We start from the raw sequence: 20,771 nt of genomic DNA, 5'->3' as shown, positions 1-20,771 counted from the left end.
CTTGGATCAAGGGACTTACCCAGCAAGAGCACAGGGTGGCAAGTGCCACTGCATCTGGTGGCAGGATATGGTGGCAAGTGCCACTGCATCTGGTGGCAGGATATGGTGGCAAGTGCCACGCTGCATCTGGTGGCAGGAGACGGTGGCAAGTGACACCCTGCATCTGGTGGCAGGAGATGGTGGCAAGTGACACCCTGCATCTGGTGGCAGGAGATGGTGGCAAGTGACACCCTGCATCTGGTGGCAGGAGATGGTGGCAAGTGACACCCTGCATCTGGTGGCAGGAGACGTGGCAAGTGACGCTGCATCTGGTGGCAGGCTATGGTGGCAAGTGCCACTGCATCTGTTGGCAGGAGACGGTGGCAAGTGGCACTGCATCTGGTGGCAGGAGACGGTGGCAAGTGCCACTGCATCTGGTGGCAGGAGACGGTGGCAAGTGCCACTGCATCTGGTGGCAGGAGATGGTGGCAAGTGCCACTGCATCTGGTGGCAGGATATGGTGGCAAGTGCCACTGCATCTGGTGGCAGGATATGGTGGCAAGTGCCACTGCATCTGGCGGCAGGATATGGCGGCAAGTGACACCCTGCATCTGGTGGCAGGAGACGGTGGCAAGTGACGCTGCATCTGGTGGCAGGAGACGGTGGCAAGTGACACCCTGCATCTGGTGGCAGGAGACGGTGGCAAGTGACACTCTGCATATGGTGGCAAGTGACACCCTGCATCTGGTGGCAGGAGATGGTGGCAAGTGACACCCTGCATCTGGTGGCAGGATATGGTGGCAAGTGCCACTGCATCTGGTGGCAGGATATGGTGGCAAGTGCCACTGCATCTGGTGGCAGGATATGGCAGCAAGTGACACCCTGCATCTGGTGGCAGGAGACGGTGGCAAGTGACACCCTGCATCTGGTGGCAGGAGATGGTGGCAAGTGACACCCTGCATCTGGTGGCAGGATATGGTGGCAAGTGACGCTGCATCTGGTGGCAGGAGACGTGGCAAGTGACACACTGCATCTTGTGGCAAGTGACAAGCTTAGGGTTCCCAATGATTCGGCATTATGGTGAGTTGAACTATTTCATTATATATTACAATGTAGTAATAGAAATAATATGATTTTATCCTCCTGGCACCATATCAAGCATGGTGTTGGGATGATATAAGGGCTAAAACCAGCCATTCACCTGTCAAATTATTCGCTCCTGAAATCCCCGTCAACCCCGAGACTACATTCAACAAACCCCCCCCCCCCCCCCCCCCGTCCCCTGGCAAAAGTGTCCCTGAATGGCAGTTTGGAAATGTGGTCACCCTAGTCGGATGTCAGCGGACATGTCACCGCTGACATCCGACGCTCCATAGGGATGAATGTATGTCCGTTTTTCATCCGAAAACGGAAGGATGAAAAACGGACATACGGATCGTCCGTGTGAAAGAGGCCTTAGCCATTCCCATTCACATGGCATACATTAAAATATATTACATTTTGCCGTTTACCTTTTTAGTTGTTTCAAAATCCTACTTAGCTTTCCCCTTCTAATGGAGGGGGATGTGAATTTGTTTATCATATTTAACCCTTCCCATACTTTGCTTCCAGATCTCATTATCAGTTGTAAGCTGAATGTGCTCACTGTCCGTCCTAACAAAGGGTTAAAGAAAGAACTCAAGCTATGAGTGGCACATTGTATGTTAATGCTGTCTCTCACTTTATACTAAGTCTCTGATTAAACATTACAAGCTATTCTGAACAATTTCAAGCTGGCTATAGAGTCCTATGTATACAACTGATCCAAAGAAGGGACATATCGTCAGTGATTACCTAACATAGCAAAAAGTGTAAGAATAATATCAGAACTACCTTTTTGTTAATTCCTTTTCTGCAGGTCATGTGACTGCTTTTTCTTCTAATTGCGCTACATGACCTGGTGGGTGGGACTAAGCTGCAGTGACATCAGCAGGATATGCCCTCCTCCCCAGGCAGAGCAAAGTGGAGCAGAGCTTTCAGTCAAGGCCCTGGGTCCACCCTTGTAGGCATTGCTCTTTGCGATGTGGCCAATTGGGAGGACCAAGCCCAAAAGTAGGCCTTGAGTAGACTTGGCTTACATGTTAGAAGACCATAACAATGCATACTGCAGAGGCTGAATGAGATCATTGTCTCCAAAAACAAGGAAGTCAGAGTGACTGTCAGGGTCAACAAACTTTATTTAAACAAAATAAAAGGGCGCAGATAGAATTATAAATATTTTTAGGGAGGCTTTACTCGTTTTGGATGGGGTTACAATTTATTCTCCCCATGCCACATCTATACATTTGATGTCCTATATCAGGGGTCTCCAAACTTTCTAAACAAAGAGCCAGTTTACTGTCCTCTAGACTTTATGGGGAGCCAGACTGTGGCCATTGGGAGTAGAAATTATCCTGGCATCAGTGGGAGTAAAAAATGCTTCTTTGGTATTAGGGGGAGGAATAGTGCCCTATCACTGGTGTCAGTGGGAAGAATAGTGCCCCATCATTGGTATCAGTGGGAGGAATAGTTCCCCATCATTGGTGTCAGTGGGAGAATTAGTGCTCCATTGTTGGTGTCAGTTTGGGGAATAGTGCCCAATTGTTAATGTCAGAAGGAGAAATATTGTCCCATTGTTGGTGTCAGTAGGAGGAATAGTGTGTTGTATCAGTGGAAGGAAAAGTGCCCCAAGGGCCGGATAAAGGCAAACAAATGGCCGCAGTTTGGAGACCCCTCTCCTATTTGAACAATAAATTTCCTCAGAGACAGTAAACTGCACTTATAGTGTTGGAGAGAATAAACTGCTGCTGATAATAATGTCTGCATCCAATGAGCATTTGTTTCTGTAGAAAGGGGAAAGATCCTTTAAGTGCATTTGCATGGCACCTAAATATGCAGACACATTAGGGGAGTAGCATAGCAGTCAGAACTACAATGTGAGAACTGACTGTGTATCACAGCGCTAAGCAATAATGTGCCCATCCGACCACCATATGATTTTTTAAAAAACAATTTTGACATAAATATGCAAGCTAGTACTACATGAGAATTCATGTTTATGCTCTAATAAGACACCTCTGGTTCCAAACTTATTGCAGTGGAATACTGTGATCTGCCAGTAAAATATAACATAGCCAGTTGGTTATTTCCCTAAAATCAGTTGGACAGCAGGTTGGTAAATCTGGATTTCCTGCAGAATCCTCCAGGCTGCAAAACCTGCAAAGAATCAATTGAGCAGTGCATATGCTGGTTTAAAAAAAATGTTATAACAAGGAGACTAATGTGTAATGTACAGCAAATGAAATGCAGTAGATCTTAGGAGTCTGATATGGCTATTCCCTGGCAGACCTAAATCTATTTCACATTACATGATTATCTTCGGTGTAAATGTGTTTAAATTTCTACATCAGAAATTTCTTAGTAGGGGGAACTGCCTGCAAGGGGATTTCTAAGCAGGAATTTAGCTGTGCATAGCAAATAACGCTATCACAAGCCAGTTTTATCTCAAATATCCTGAGCTCGGGAAACGTTCATATGTATCTATTTAGCTGCAGTATATATACCAAAATTGTATTTCTGAGCTTATATCTACAGTAAATACTGATAACCAGTAGAGATGAGCAAATATTAAACTAGCTATCGCCTACCAGGCTTTGAACATGAGATGAAAGCAGTTCCAGCTGGTTTTGGGTTTACCTGATCTGACTTGCTAATTTCAGGCCATAAAAATATAGATAATATAAATTTCCAAACTGACTGGGCTGATTCTGTTAGATATAGCATCTTAATCAGTATCTTTTTTCCCATTAGTTTCTGTAATTCACTGCAGTCAGAATCAAGAGGGCACCTTACAGGGTCACTGGGAGTGTACTTCCTGTAGCCAGAGCTGTTTAATTTCTTCATTTCTGTTTCCAGTATTACCCATTATAAATTGGATGTTCAAGGCAGCTTTAAATCTGATTGGTGGCTTTAAGAAATGTCAGGAAGCTTGAATGGGTGTATTTGGGAAATCATAAGAAGGGGTTCCCAGATTACCAAATGACTAAGAAAAAAAGAGTGATGCGGTGCAGCAATGACAATGACAGCAAAAAGTTAAAGCAGACCAGGCAGACTGTGCTCCCAGTGGAAACATTAAGGTTTAGCTTTTAGTTTTAGGCTGATGTGTGCTTCTGAATTAACTGTGGTTCAAAAGTTTACCTCTTTTTAATAAGGCTGGACTTCAATAGCTGGAACCTGTAGTCACACAGCCCCCCTTTTTCTGATATCTAATGTTATCTAAATTGATAATACCATCACAGAGCAAAGTACACCTTACAGATAAATCCATGAGGGAATCCAAATATAATCCATTAAAGGAAAAATGTACCTGTTAGCAAACATTACCCATAGGCCAGGGCCAACTCCTGTTTTCTAGACTAAAGAAGCCAAATAGCCCCTGCTTTGTTCCTCTCTAGCATTTCAGCATATGGGTCACAGAAGATGCCCCTGGCCAATTGCCCATGGCTTCCGAGATAAGGTCAATGGTATGAAATGACTAGACATCCTCTGTTAATGAACACGCATGCTTGGTTGATACTAGAATATATAATAATGCAGCACCATGAGTTTTGACACCCATTAAGGCATAGCTCTTCAGGGGCTGTTAGTATTAGGGGTTAGGTTAAGGTTACAGTTAGGGTCAGAGCATGGGGTTAAGGTTAGAATTCTGGGGTTAAGTATTAGGTTTTAGAGTTTAGGAGTTCAAGAGATATAATAGTGTTAGGGTGAGGGTTAGGTGTCAGAGTCAGATAAAGTGTGGTGTTTCAGGGTTAACGTAAAGAATTACCATACTTTTAGTAAAAGATTATTTAATGAGTCAAGATAAGTTTTTTTCTCTTTCAAATCCTGCTTTCTTGATCTCAAAGGCTAGAGCCACCTAAAGTACTTAACTCACAATATTACTCTGACTTCTAAGTTAAAAGAGAAGTATGACCAAAGCTTTTTTGGACATACTTCTCTTGTGGGTCACAGTAGTGCACCTACTTTTGCACTCCAGTGACCCAAGATCAGCTGACAGCGGGCTAAAACCTGTTGTCAGCTGATGTCATAGAGCTGCTCCAGGCTCTGAAAGGATCCTGGCCAGATTGACTGGATCCACCCAGCTGCCCGATTGACAGCTGGTTCCTGGTCTCAGCATTCGCCTGAATCAAAGTCAGCTCTACCCACACCCTACTCAGCCTAGTACTCCAGTGAGCGCTAGAGGGGCAGAAGGGTGACTGACAGTCGCTGCTCTCCTCTCTCAGCAGACCAAGAACTGAGTGATCAGTGATCATGTGATCACTTAGTTCCCGGACTTAGAACCAGGGACAGCTGCAGCATCAGAACAATGGTGCAGCATGGAGGTGAATATGTACTGTATGTTTGTTTTTTTATTAACCTAATACATCTCCTTCAAGATCCTCATTGAACAAGGTGTAGGCTGATTGTTGGGGCTTAGGCTAGCCATACAGCCAGCGAGCTGATAAAAAAAACTGAATGGTTTCCCCTATCCATACAAGCAAGGTGGATGGAGAAATCCTCCCCACTGTGTTATTGTATATTGATAGTAGGGACTCCTTCGTTGTCAGGATACACTGATCAGAGCTGTAGCCGATTGGCTGCACCGTTGATCAATGGAAAATCTTCCAACAATCCGGTTCGAGAGAAATTGATCATTAAATCGACTTCTCTGGAATGTGAATGGCCATAGATGGATCGAAATTCCGCCGCTCCCTGCTAAACCAGACAAATTTTGATTAATCTATGGCCAGCTTTAGACTTGAATTCATAAAAGTACGGCTTCTATTAAACAGAGTAAGATTAGTTAAGGACGTTTAATTAAGGAAACTAGGGAAGCCCACACAAGGCCATTAAGGAAGCCCACACAAGGCACTTCACTGACAGCTAAATAATTGTATTTGCATCTGCCTTCAGCTTCTCAACCAAACTGCCATAACCTTAAATCATATGCAACTCAGTATTTATTTATTAATCAGCCTGCTAACTTTTTTATTTTCTGTATTAAAGCGGAGTTCCGCCCACCCCTTTAAGAATTAAAAGTCAGCACGCTGCACTCTCTCACTGGCCCGGCAGAAGGGGAGGAAGAGGGGGACCGAACTGCTGACGTAATTCGCAGCGGCCCGGTCTCCCAGAAGTGGGAAAAGGGTACCTGTAAAAAACAGGTACCCGCTCCCCCCTCCCCCCCGAAAGGTGCCAAATGTGGCACTGGAGGGGGAGGAGGATTCAGATAAGCGGAAGTTCCACTTTTGGGTGGAACTCCGCTTTAAGCAGTTTAGGTTAATAAACTTTTAAGTAGTTAGTAGCCAATCCATATTAATGGCTATTTAATCAGAAAAATTGATTCAAAATATACTGATTTATCAATAGTTGAGACTGTCCAATTCTTCTTTTTGTGCCTCAGAAATAAAAAGAACTAATCAGACTGAAACTCCTTCCAAACTTTTTTTGTTTTGGATAGGACATTTGGGCTACAGACTGTGTTGGGTTATGAATGTTCTATGTGTCTCTATTTACTCTTGTTTCCTGTTTAATTGACCTAATGTACGTAGGACACCAGAAAACACTATGGGCATAGGGTTGTCAGAGGGAGAAGTAGTTGGACATATTTTCCAATTACCTATGTTTTTCCATGAAAAGCCGACACTAGAGATGTCTGCAGCATGCCTCCCCACTGCTCACATTTGGATTGTGCTTGCAAATCCAGCTACCCTCTATAGTCTATGGTGGCTCTTAGAGAAAAACTAAGAAGAGTACAGAACTGGAGGCTAAGGTTGGAACTGTGGACATAAAGATATACATTTTTTACTATAGAAGGCAGTATTCAAAGAATTTATTGGTTTTGGAAAGGAACAGAAACATCAGTTGCAGATTTTACAGTTGGTGCTCTTTAATCATTTTAAAACAGGGATGTAGTTAAAAAAAATATTTAGATAGACGGCAAGTTACTGAGCAATGAACCAAAGAAGGAAAATCTCAAGGAACGATAGTGGAGATATAGTATATAAATACAGAGAAAATATGAGCACTGATCAATATGTATTTAATATACGCTGTTAAGGTAGACAGTAGTCTTAAATTGAATACTATTGTGCTAAAACTGTTTCCCTTCGTCTTCCTAATCTCTCAGTTTTTCCAGATGCTAGAGACATGAACATTTTATTGAACCACAAGCATATTAAACAGCATTTTGAGTAAAGAATAACAGCTATAATGGGTAAAAAAGGCTTCCTATTGATTTTTAAGCAATCTTATCTGTAATCCAGTCATTTGCCACTTTTCAAGGCCAAATGGTCACAGAACCGATCATTTCATCCCATTATGACCTTAACATTTGGAACTGACCTATTAACTTAGAAGATGGCTCTAGAAATGGGGCCAGACACGAGAACATATCGCCTGGAAATAGAGTTCATCTTTTTTTGACCCCAATCCTACCACGTTTTGCTTTATATTCTGCAGTTCTTATTTTTCATCTATCCCCAGGAGATTATCAATTCAGTTTTACTATAAGAGTAAGATTGAATTAGGATTGGAGTGGATACGTTGCTAATTCCCCATGGGGAATAAGGGGTTTAATGTTCACTTATATAGCACTAACGTATTAGCATGTTCTAGAGTACACAAAACCATTTTCATCAGTCACTGGCTCTAAAGTAGCCTATAATCTAGTGTCATTACTCATACACAGTGACGATTTGGTCAGACCCACTAGTACACTTTTGGCAGGAAACCCATGGAAGCATGGGAAGAACAAACAACACGATCTTAGTATCCCAAGTGGGATTTGACCTCACAACAGCAAGTAAATGTGCTAACCTCTTTGCCACCATGCCACTGTGTTTGGAGTTAAGGTGGTAAATTAGGGAGAAGCACTTACAGCTCTAATGGGAGCATGCACACAGTTAAAGCTAAACCCAACTAATCTGAATCCTCTGTACTATAGTCCCAATATTACAATTTTCCCTGGAAAAAGTGATTGAAAAAATATGCTGAATAGTAAATGACCTATGGCCCAATTGAACTTTCTCGCCTTTTTATTTCTTTTGCTCTGCTCTGCCATGTTATAATTTGTGATTTTTTTTTTCATTAATGCACGAAAGCAACTTTTGCTTTCACTGAAAGGTTTCCTGGCTGAGCTGAGTAATAGTCTAATAGCCACACCCCCCAGTACAAGCGTCTTCACGCTGAGTTGCAGAGAGGGGGGGGGCATTGCTGACCAGGTCTGGTACATTACTAAAAACAGTGGGTCCACAACTGGGTGCACACTATTTGTTTTTGTTCTTTTTCCGTTTTACCAGACCGGCTTTTGCCAAGCAAGGAGGACCACACACAGATTGAAATTTGTCCGATTCCTGCTGAACAGGCTGATTTTCAACCCATGTGTACCCGGCTTAACCCTGGTGCCTATTGAACCGCACAGTGATATTTAGACAGCCTGCACAGCTGCAGTAACAGAAAATTGGAGGTAAAACTATAACAGTAAAGGTTGCTAGTAAGTAAAATGTCTGTATATTTCTGTAACTTCAGTAAGTCTTTAGGATTAATATAGCTTAAACTGATTTTTTTGTATATGAAGGCAGAGTTCCGCCTACTATAGATTGTATCTTAATACCTTGTTGGAGTTCTTATACCAAGTTTTCAGAACCCTAAATGTGATCAAATAAAAGTGGGGCCTCGAAGGATACTTTTTCTTTCAACAATCTAGCACATAGACCAGTCATGGAATCGTACACAGGAGAATCCCTAGTATTACTATTATAGTCTATCTATCTGCCAAAAAGGTTCAAAGGTGCCAAAGGCTTCTGAATATGTCAAAATTATGAAATGATGACCATTTAATGCAGCCATTCTCAACAGGATTCCATGGAGCCTTAGGGTTCCTCCAGAAGTGGCTAAAGGTTCCTTGAGATGTGGCTAACTGATCTCCCATGTGATGGTGCCTTCATAGCTCCAAGTTCAACACCAATTGGTAAAGCTAGAGTGTATGGCATGACTGTATAAGGGTGGCATTCTGAGCACCACTGTAAGGTGAGCATTCTCCCCACTAACCACCACCAATGTAAGGTACATTTCCCAACGGACTAATCTTAGGAGGGGGTCCTTGAGACCTGAAAATTATTGCAAGGGTTTGGGGTGAAAAAAGGTTGGGAAAGGAAGATCTAATGTCTAGGCGTACCTAAAGAATACATTCCAATGTCTGACTTAAGAAATGTCTGGATTTATAGATGACCACTTATGAATGAACAACTTAAATAAAACTCACCAGTGGATTTCTCTGCTGTAAGTGCGCTCCAGGACTCAATAATAAGCGAGAAAATTCCCTGTAATAAAATAAAAAGTTTAGTGTCAATGATATGCACGTGCCTTTGGTAGAACAGGTAAATGAGAATTTTACATGGGTCAGAGAAAAGACAGCAGCTGGATATGTCTGACTTGACAGCATTGGTTGGAGTGAAGAAGAACAGTCTCATGAAGAAGCCCCTCTGTCATAATCCTACAATCTTTCCTGCAACCCTCCCGCTGAGTCAATGTATTCTCCCGGTGGGAGGGCTGGGAAAGCCGTCCCCGCCAGGAGAAGACAGTGAATATTGTTAGCAGCTATACCATCCACTAGCAATAATCGTATGCAAAATCAGGCAGGCTGGTTGTACCCAAGTTGATTGATCAATCAACTTGGTACATTCAGTCTTCCCATTCATAGTTAGAATGTCGGCCGGTTTCTGCTGAACCGTCCGAGATTCAAAGCGTCTATGGCTGGCCTTATTCTGGTACCATCTGAGTTTCAGTGTAGATGGAACACCACCCACAATTATGCTCTTATCACATCCCCATCTGTCCTCTTATGTTTTATATTCTTCAAAGCTATGTTCAGTAATTTTTTACATTTCAAAATAATTATACTACAAACTTAATAATGGGGCAAGCGTATCACACAATATAACAATTTTTGGCACAATTGAGCAATCTCTTCATCGTGCACAACTGGAAATAATTTGAACAAATCATCTTTTCCTCCACTCTGTTACGTGCTGTACATTTTTGCTTTGTACATTGAATTAATTAGCAAAGCCAAGCCAAATGCTTTTTAGTACAAAGAGGATTTGGGACTATACCTCAACAAATATTAATTATAACAATACTTCTATTCATTTTTGCACTATTCTGCTGATTTCAATGAAAAAGAATGATCTTAGTGCATCTGCTAGTGCTGTGCAGCAAATATTACTGCTGTGCTAAAAGAGCTCACTCTTTTACTTTAGGATACACCAAATTATTAGATAGCATTCCAGAGAAACAGGTTTGATTTTTAGCTGAACAGTCATTTGTGTAAGATAGATTGTGGAAAGATTGTTAATATGACAGTTGAATTTAAACAAAAAATTGATTTTTACAGCTGTAATTTAAAAGTTTTATGTGTCCATAACTATGCTATGTGATACACATTAGAATTTCCTGTATCTGAAAGTATCGTTCTGATAACATTTGACAACTTTGTATGCGTACTTTATAGAGTAATCATTTGGGCGAATTAGATTGTTATTGTTAAAGCAGAAATTGAATCTGCTTATATTTTGCCTTTCCTGATTCCTACTTTGCCCTCTCATAAATATGCTAATTTTCCTTTCCTTTTTTTAAGCTCTGCTGTGTAGTGAGCATGTTCAAAACTAAACACCAGGTGCATAAAAAATTGAGAACACAAAAAAGTGCACAGGGTTTACACATTGTCCTCCTGTGAAGAAAAAGGACCCTGGCCCTGATCCCCTGGGACGCAAGGTTCCTGACAGGGACTAGGGTACTCGTGGTCCACTCAGCTGAAACCGGGAGGACCCCTTTCTTCAGGAGGCCTGCTGAAGCGAGGCCTACCCAAGTACTAGGTGGGACTTCCCCGAAGGGATTCCCCAATGGAAGAGGGAGAACCTTACTGAAAGCCCCCTCCCCCAAAGACTTTCAGGGCAAGCCTGAGGACCTACACCCTACTAGTTTAGAGTGAGTAAGTGCCAAACTGTGTACATGCAAAAAAACAACATGATGAACAACATAAAAGAGAAGCAGAGAAAGTGCTTCAGGTTCTAATGTGCAATACCTCATAAATTATAATAGTTAAATAAAACCTTTATGCTTTCATTTTAGAGTGATATCATCACTTGGTCTCTGTCCTTCACTATGCAATACAGGCAGATCAAGGGTGGTGCGGAGAGTCAGCAGGTTGCTGTACATATCTTCCTGAAAACATCACCGCACCCTACCTCAACACTCCTCTCAAGGTCCCTCAGCCCTGATGCAAGCAGTGGATTGGTTCTTCGGAGGAGTTATGCAAATATCAAAATGCTTTGATAGGCAGGTGTCAGTCTGGAGGAGTGGGCGTTCCTAGGCAAACTACATTTGCATGTGGACCAGCCTAGTTAACAATCACGTGATGCTGAGCCTCCATCTATCTGGCTTGCTCAGGCTTCCAAAGCATATTGAGAGAAATTCAACCTCCAACTGGTTAAAGACACAAGTGTAAGACCACTTTCACACTGAGGTGCTTTTCAGGCACTTTCACGCTAAAAACAGCGCCTAAAAAGCTCACAAAAACTTATTTCCATTAAAATCAATGAATGTTTTCACACTGGAGCAGTGCGCTGGCAGGGCTGTGAAAAAGTCCCCTCTCCATTGAAAGAAATGGAAAGCTCTTCAAAAGCGCCTGAAAAGCTCTTCAAAAGCGCTCAGTGTTTTTACTGGCAGTTTAGAAGCGCCTCAGTGTGAAAGTGGCCTTAGAACCACTTTAGGCCCTACCTATTCCTGCTGTTTGATCTCCCCATTTTCCATTCCTCCCTGGATTGGTAAACCATGGAGTATCTGCTTCAGAAGTGTACAGTGTATCTCTTGGCTCTCGGAAGTTGCCAGATCCAACTGTTATGTACTGGATCCATTTAGTTGATCTGGTTGTTTAACTACTAGATCACCTAACACTCTAATTTGATCTGATTTCCGTTTTCTGCACTTGCAGAGAACTGAATGACACACAGAATTCTGTTCCTCAGTTTTAAGAAACTAAATTAATTACAGTCGAGGTGGACAGACGTTTAGTCTGGTCACCTGGTGGTTGTAGTTACATTTAGCCACAATTTCAATCGTTTTGATGTTTGAAACTGGGAAACGAAAAGAAAGGGAGAATCTGCTATGGTTGGAAGCTGGTGAAATGCTTCTAAAGGTTTAAGCATTTTTACCTTAAGGCTCGGTTTACACTGGTGCGATGCAAGAACCCTGCGACTCCAGTGTATCGCACCTTTCACACTGCCATATGCAAACCGCTGGGGGATGTCAATAGAAAGTTAATGACACCCCTAGATCAGTTCGCATATCACAGTGCGAATTGTCAGTTCAGACGTGAATCGGATCACATGGGTGTGAACACCCATGCGATTCGATTCTGGTGCGGACCAGAAAAAGGGTCCTGCACAACCGTGGTCCGATTGCGATGCAAATTCAGCCATACAATCTGTATGGTTGAAATCGCATCGCACAGACATCGCATATGATTTGCATTGGGGTGCAGACCACATGCGATATTGCACAGCACACCAGTGTGAATCGGAACTAATACACTGTCTGCATCTGTGCTGCAGGATCCCCCCAGCCCCCCTTATGCGTACCTGAGCCCCATCTTGATCCAGCAAAGTGCACAAGATCAAAGGCTCTGTCTGCTCTCTCTCCCTCCTCAGTGGCTCAGATACAGCAGCAGCAGTCATTAGCTTCCACTGCTGTTAATCACAGCCAGTGAGGAGGGAGCTGGGGGGGGGGGGCAAACCGCGCTCTGGGTGTCTTATAGAAGCACATAGCAGGGCTTGGGAATGAGCGAGCATCAGTGCCCCCATAGCAAGTGGCTTTGTAATAAGGGCACCTGGCAGCGGAAAGGAGCTGATAGCACTGCCAGGGGACCTGAAAAGAGGAGGATACGGGCTGCTTTGTGCAAAATCATTGCACAGAGCAGGTAAGTATAACATGTTTGTTATTTTAAAGCGAAAACATTTTATGGTTTAAAATCACTTTAAAGTGTATGTAAAAGTAAAACTTTTTGTCTGATGCTGCTCATAAATGGATCAAAATTTGGCTGGTTCAGCAGGGACCAGCTGAATTTTGATCTATCTATGGCCATTCCCACTAGACAGAAATCAATCTAGCGATCAACTTCTGCCGAACAGGCCTGTTGAAAACATTTGTCAATCAGTCCACTGCAACTAATATGTTGCAGCCACTGTAGTTTGACAGCAGATAGTCGTGCTGTCAGAATACAATGGCACAGCAGGGGGGGGGGGGGGGGGCTTCCTCGATCCACCTATCTTGTGTGGATGGGGGAATCATACATGTTTTTTTGTTTTTTTTTTCAATTGACCCACTGGCTGATCGAAAAAAAAGAGTAATCTTTGGCCAGCCTTAGTTTTGGATAGAGTAGTGAAGTGTTGGACCCTCTGTCAAGTTTTTTTTGCTGCCTTTCTTCCCACTGGGTAGATTCACCCTTCATTGTGTCCTGGTGATCATTGCCACTTAGGCCCCTTTCACACGGGACGGATCCGTGTTGATCCGCCCCGTGTTTATCCGCTGCTCAGCGGGGATCGCTCCGTTTTCCCCAGCTGAGCAGGCAGATGACAGGGTGGGACCCGCACACTGTGCAGGGACCGCCCTGTCAGATCTCCGCTCTCCCCTATGGGGGATCGGAGGAACACGGACCGTCTGTCCGTGTTCCTCCGATCCGCTCTGCAGACGGATAGAAAAATAGGATTTTCTTCCGTCCGCAGAATCGGACGAGAGCGGAGCCGGACAACATCGGGTGTTAGCGGATGTACATCCGCTGACACCCGCTATCCCATAGGGATGCATGTATGTCCGTATTTCATCCGAAAACGGATGGATGAAATACGGACATACGGTCCGCATGTGTGAAAGGGGCCTTAGACAGAAAGTAGGGGACATTCTCAATTTTAAAGTTATCATGGAAGAAAACAGTGTGGGAAACTCTTCCAATGGGGACAAATGTTCTTCTGGCAATTATCTAAAGTAAGGATCCCTCTCACTTTGGGGAGATTTCATCCCTGTTGCATTTCCAAGACAGGAAGTGAAGAGAAATCTCAGTGGGCAGCAAAATTATTCTGATAGGGGTATTAACCCTTCCCATCTCTATCCAAAACGATGGATAGTTTTTTGTTGCCTAGGAGGAAGATTCATCCTCTTTTTATCCTGGTAGCTGGTGTCACCAGAAAAAAGGTGATGAGAAACCAAAACATTTTACTAAAGTCCCAGGAATAGTAGGTAAGGGCAAATCTTCAAATTGGGACAACTGTCCTGGTGACAATTGTCAAAGTATCTAGTTGATGCTTTAGCCCTGTAGACTCCCCCTGTAGCTGGAATGTCACTTAAGGAGGGGTGGGCCCCATAAGAAATTAGAGTATGGCAAAAAGTAGTAAAGAAGCAATAAATGTAGGATAAGGATTAAGATGGACATCTAGGCATAGTTGTCAGTGCATGAAAAGAAATGTATGCCCTCTGTACAAATGAGTTGAGTCCTCAGTCTTGTGATGTCCAAGTTTAGTATAATAGACCAAAGCCATAAGTCATAATCCACTTGAATTTTGGCTGGTTCCTGCTAATGCAGAATTGAAAAAATTGACTCGGCCAGGTTAAGCGTGTATGGCTAGCCCTAAGCAGCTCATGGGTGACTTGATTTTCTTTCCTTCCTTCATGGGTGGAAAAAAAGAAAACTACTAAGTACTCCCATCAACACAGTCAGCGCTAATGTGTTCTGCCGGCAGGGGGTTGTGGGGAGCCTTCCTGGCTGGCAGAACATAATGATTACTGCTAGCAGCTACAGTCGCCAACAGTAATCGAATGTACAAAATCCAAAAGGCTGGTTGATTGACTTCGGTACAATCAGCCTGCCCATACATGGATGGTATCTTGACCGGTCCCTACTGAACTATTGAGATCCATGTATGGCTGGCTTTAGCTAAAAGCTAGCATGAGCTATTGTCCAAATGAGTTCTATAAGTCCTATGTACAAAAACACTACCCAGTTAAATATTGCTTTAGGAAGGTTTATTGATATTCGGCTACCAGTGCAAATTATTTTTTTTACCTCTGCCAAGACGAGATACATACTATGAGTGTTATGTGTGGTGTATGTTCATCAAAATCAACAGACTTGTTTAATAAAAACAAAACTTGTTAGAAGACAGGCACTGGAGTAATAATTTGATGCCTGTGTCCCCCACGATGTACTGTGGTTCCTTCCTCTGACTCAGGGTGGTGATGTAGAGATAAGAAGGTGGAACTACGGTACGGGTTGGGGAATACACATATCCAACACTCTCAGAATTGTTAAAGTAACACTAAACTCTGGTCAAACAAAGATCTATTCAGATATGTATTCTTAACTCAGAAAAGTACCTTCTACTGCTCTCTTCCTCCGCCAATCTTCAAATTCCTTATCCGACTTCCTGTTAGAAGGCAGCTATGTTTATTCTCCATGGTCCCACTGTATGTAGTAATGTAGCCACCCTCTCTTGCTCACACCCTAGATGGACTAGGGACCATGGGATGCGTAGTATTCATAGAACAGTGTACAATACCACAATTAATGTGCACTGCTCCTCCCAAAGAGATAGAAGTGAGGGGAAAAAAAACAAAGGTTCGGGAGCTCACGGAGGATGTAACAGGGAAGCAGAAAAACAATTTCATGAAAAAAAGATCCCGCGGTTGAGCTGTGTTTTTACTGCCCCCAATTGCAACCCCCTTTAGCTGCAGAGGCAGTGGGTGGGGGTGTACACTTGCCACGGGCCGCAATGTTTTGCTTCATGGCGGCAACACTAATTATACCCCCTGTCGCTTTTGGCGGGCGCAGTTTTCACCGACCGTGGCTTATTCAAGTAAATGTGCCTCTCGGCAAGTCCCCTACAATTGCATGCAACCCAAGTGGTTGCAGCACACTAGTGCAGCAATCAGGGGTGATATAACGCCTCCTCACCGCCTATCAAATGCTGTCTGAAGAGCAATCTGAATGTGGATCGCTTCTCAGAGAGCACTGCTAGTGTAAAAAAGTGGTGTCTGTCATAAGAAGTAAGCAACAAGTGAAAGCAGTAAGATGGGTGAATATTATGATTGTATACCCCTTAGGGTATTTACTTTAGACAAATCGTTCTCAACCTTTACCCTCAAGGAACTGAGGTCTCAGAGAAGCCCTGCTAATAATAACTATATAAGCAGATTACACAAAAAAGGGTGCTCAGTAAGTTGTTGAAAATAAGGAATGAGGTGCCCTAAGAGTATTTGCCACCAGGGGCAGATAGTTTTTTAACACTCACCTGCTCTAAACAATAAACTATTTTCAAATGAATTGAATATAATAATATTAATACCAGAAAAAAATCAGAACATTGTAGTATTGTAGTTAGTGTTTTTTGTGTTGAAGTGACACCCTTACTTTGGTGGCCACTGGCCAGTAGAAAATTGCCCCCTTGTATTGGTGGCCAGTAAAAAATTCCCTGTTGTATTGGTGGCCAGTAGAAAATTGCCCCTTGTATTGGTAGCCAGTTGAAAAATGCCTCCTTGTGTTAGTGGCCAGTAAAAAACTGCCCCTTGTATTGCTGGCCAGTAGAATATCGTCCCCTTGTATTGGTGGCCAGTAGAACATCGCCCCCTTGTATTGGTGGCCAGTAAAAAATTCCCCCCTTGTATTGGTAGCCAGTAGAAAATTGCCACCTTGTATTAATGGCCAGTAGATAATTGCCCCCTTGTATTGGTGGTCGGTAGAAAATTGCCCCCTTGCATTGGTGGCCAGTAAAAAAGTGCCCCTTGTATTGGTGGCCAGTAGAAAATTGCCCCCTTGTATTGGTGGCCAGTAGAAAATTGCCCCTTGTATTGGTGGCCAGTAAAAAAAAGTGTATCCTTGTATTGGTGGGCAGTAGAAAATTGCCCCCCTGTATTGGTGGCCAGTAGAAAATTGCCCCTTGTATTGGTGGCCAGTAGAAAACTGCCCCCTTGTATTGGTGGCCAGTAGAAAATTGCCCCCTTGTATTGGTGATTGTTGCAGGCAGAGCATTACTTAGCATTACCTTAAGTAATGCTAAGTAATGCTCTGCCTGCAACAATCACCAATACAAGGGGGCAATTTTCTACTGGCCACCAATACAAGGGGGCAATTTTCTACTGGCCACCAATACAAGGGGCAATTTTCTACTGGCCACCAATTCAAGGGGGCAATTTTCTACTGCCCACCAATACAAGGATACACTTTTATTACTGGCCACCAATACAAGGGGCAATTTTCTACTGGCCACCAATACAAGGGGGCAATTTTCTACTGCCCACCAATACAAGGATACACTTTTTTTACTGGCCACCAATACAAGGGGCAATTTTCTACTGGCCACCAATACAAGGGGGCAATTTTCTACTGGCCACCAATACAAGGGGCACTTTTTTTACTGGCCACCAATACAAGGGGGCAATTTTCTACCGACCACCCAGCACCTTAAAAGGAACCCTAGGGTTCTACAGAACTCTGGTCGAGAAAGGCTGCTTAAGTGATGCGATGTGGAGAGGATGGGCAATAAAGAGCAATTATTGTATAAAATATGTATAGAATGAAGTGTTTGTGTATTATGTATAACATGGAAATAAATAATGCAGTAATAGGTGATAAGGTAGACTAAGTACTTAATATGTACAGAATGTAGCATGAAGACAAGTAGCTTTAGACATACGGTGTAGATCAAGCGTAGGCAGCTTACAGTTCTCTAGCGAGTAGCAAGAAATTCCGATCATCTTCTCTCAACTTCTAACTGCTGTGCACCATGGCATATCTTCTATGATTAGTGATGTAGAGCCACTTTATATGTATTGATAGTCATTGTGTGTCCTTAGTGGAATCTTTATATTTTGTCCTGTCCTGAAGAAGACAAGCTTGTGCCTTGTCAAAATAATATCTTCACTATGTATTCACCTCTCAAGACACGTGCCGCTCTCCCTTTTTTGGACTATATGTACTAAGAGAAGTGATGTAGAACCACTTTATCAATATTGATAGTGATTATGTGTCCTTAGTGGAATCTTTACATTATGTAAAGATTTGCACCTACATCCTTAGTGGATGTAGGTGCAAATCAGAACCTTGAGCTGGAACCCAAAGTCTAACTTCTACTTAACACCACCCCCCACCCTTATATGATTAGTGTCTTCATATAAGTAAAAGCACATCCGGCAGTGCAAGGTGGACTTTCCTATGTATTTATAGGTAATGCAGTCACTAAGGACTTATGCAACCTAAAATGTGTGAGCAGGAGTAATGGAATCCTGTGCTCCATATGTTGTTGACTGATCTTTAACATTCAGAGAAGTTGCTAAGCACAGGTATCCACCTATCTTCTGTAGTTACCCATGATGACCAATCTAATTTCTGCAGTATTCATCTTTCATTAGTCAGAACAATTAAAAATTTGTGCTGTTTGGCCTTGAGTTTGTGACTTTTTCATACTGGTCGATGCCCCTTCATAGTAGATTGTATGAGGTTCTTACTTTACGGGTGCTGGAACATCTCTCAGGGTGCGCCATCAAAAAATTATTTGTGTTTATCTTGTTAAATTTAGGTATAGCAAATTGATATTTTTTGCTGCAGGGAAATCTATTTTAATGAAAAAGTACTTGGACATACAGCAATTTACTTTTTAGATAAACATGTGTCCACCAAACTTGTCAGTATTTGGATTGCAAGGTAATGAACAATTTTACTCGGGTTCAATTTTATGAATGGAAAACAATCTAAAACTAAAAAGTTGAAAGAGAAAATAACACGTACAATTATAAAAAGCGTATACACAAACCCCTTTTACTCAGACTATGTTATTGTAGGCTGCTACCTAGTGTGGCTCTATGGTAATTGAGTGAAACATAACTCATTAAAAACTAAATTCTGATTGGCAGATGGCTCATAAATACAGTCTGCTATCAGAAGGTAAAAGCTGAAAATAATCTTATGAATTGAAAAAACAAAACTATATAATTAAACTGTGTTACCAAGATAAACTGCTTATGAAATGAGAGAAGGGACAAGATAAAAAAAACAAGGAGGGCTGTTGATAGTTTCAAGCCATATAACATGTGTTACAGAATAAATATTTAAATCAGGGGCCCCCTGATGCCTTTGTTAGGGTTTATTCCTCTTGACAAAGTCATTGTGAAGCCACCAAAAAAGTATGCTATGACATAAGAACACTAGATAATGAAGATTAGAGGATTCCTGTTGATTCTGTAAAATAATGAGCAACCACTAGAGGGTGCTGGTAGACAAAGGCACATTGACATGGAGATCCCTTCCATAGGGTTCCTGGTAGACAGATGTTTGTGACCAGAGATGGGGCAACTGAAAGACAAAGGTTCTATGACTAGAGAAGCCATAATTAGAAGGATGCTGGCAGACAAAGAGCATGTGGCATAGGGTAGAACCAAAAAAGGGTGCTGGCAGAGAAATGTCCCTTGACAAGAGCAATCAATACTATGGAGTGGTTCTATGGCACCTTTAGAGGGCACCAATAAAGGTTTTTGGACAATAGAAAATCCATAACTGAGGTTTCCTTACAGACAAAGGTTCTGTTACTTGAGATACAACTAGAGGGTGCTAGACAATGGGTTTTAGCCCACACCAATTAATGGTGCTCTAAAAAATATGTGCATTTTACCTAAGAAGTAATAGTGCATGGTTCTAGGTAGACAAAGGCTGTGGGGAGCCTAGAAGGCTCTTAGATATACAATTATCAAAAGTCTACAACTATATGCTGCCAGGATTATTTTTTTAGGATTCAGGTCAAATAACTATACCTATGAGACCAGCCAGGAACAATTACATTTGAAGTTCAGGCCCCTTATCTACAGTAGTTGGGCATTAAATATTCTTATATTTTATTTTACCATTCCTAATAGGACCAAATGTTCTACCAAAATTAATATATCTTTTCGGTACCTTTTTGCCCCATCTGAACATGATTAACTCTGCATCATGAATTTCAAAAGCAAAGCAGCTTAAGCCATCCATAGACATTAAATGATGATCCAGCATCAAATCTGACCATTAAATAATCTCTTGGGAATGAAAAGGCTTGGCAGGCAAGACCATGCACACATCTATGGAGTCACACTATTCCAGCCAGTAGAAGTTCCCCATATGATTTATTGGTCATGGGTGTCTGCAGAGATTTAGAGGTGTCAATAGACAGTTAGGGCATAAGTTGGTTCTGGTACTGCTATTTGTGTTTTTTTTAATTTGGCTACAAAATAAGGAAACATTCTCTACCCGGTGTGGTATCAAGCTGGTTCCAGATTTTAAATTCTACTTTACTCTTGAACCTACAAGTGCTATCATTATCAATGAAATAAACAAGACTCTGACTTACCGGCCATTTGAAGTGAAAGGGGACCCGTATGGGTGTGCTTGAAGATATGGCCTCTGGATCCATTGCCATAAGGTCACTGAGAGCGGTCCCAAATGTGCAGGGTGGATCTGGGGACACCACAGGCTGAGCATGCTTCAAACAAACCCTGAAGAAGATGCGGCAAGAGCGACCAGCCACACATACCCCACGGGGGCTACTGAATGAGTGGACCTTCAGTTCAAACATACCAGCTGGGTAGACCTGGGGAGACAATAACTGGACTCATTATAGATATAAAATACAATGAAAACCTATAGAGGCTATTATGAAACT

The 20,771-nt window shown here is 42.4% G+C and overlaps 1 protein-coding gene across 1 annotated transcript in view; it reads right to left on the bottom strand.

Moving 5' to 3' along the window:
• The window catches only part of DLL3 (delta like canonical Notch ligand 3), a 66,291-nt gene that overhangs the window by 44,250 nt on the left and 1,270 nt on the right, over positions 1 to 20,771 (bottom strand). Inside the window, exons 2-3 of the mRNA XM_073598795.1 lie at positions 20,460 to 20,699; positions 9,299 to 9,356 (exon numbers count right to left, since the gene is read on the bottom strand). Coding sequence (XP_073454896.1) covers positions 9,299 to 9,356; positions 20,460 to 20,699 — 298 coding nt within the window. The remainder of the gene's footprint in view (positions 1 to 9,298; positions 9,357 to 20,459; positions 20,700 to 20,771) is intronic.

Source organism: Aquarana catesbeiana, linkage group LG09, assembly GCF_042186555.1.
Source record: "Aquarana catesbeiana isolate 2022-GZ linkage group LG09, ASM4218655v1, whole genome shotgun sequence".
NCBI lineage: Eukaryota > Metazoa > Chordata > Amphibia > Anura > Ranidae > Aquarana > Aquarana catesbeiana.
Note: the sequence above shows the minus strand (reverse complement) of the source record. Positions and strands in the feature narration are given on the sequence as shown.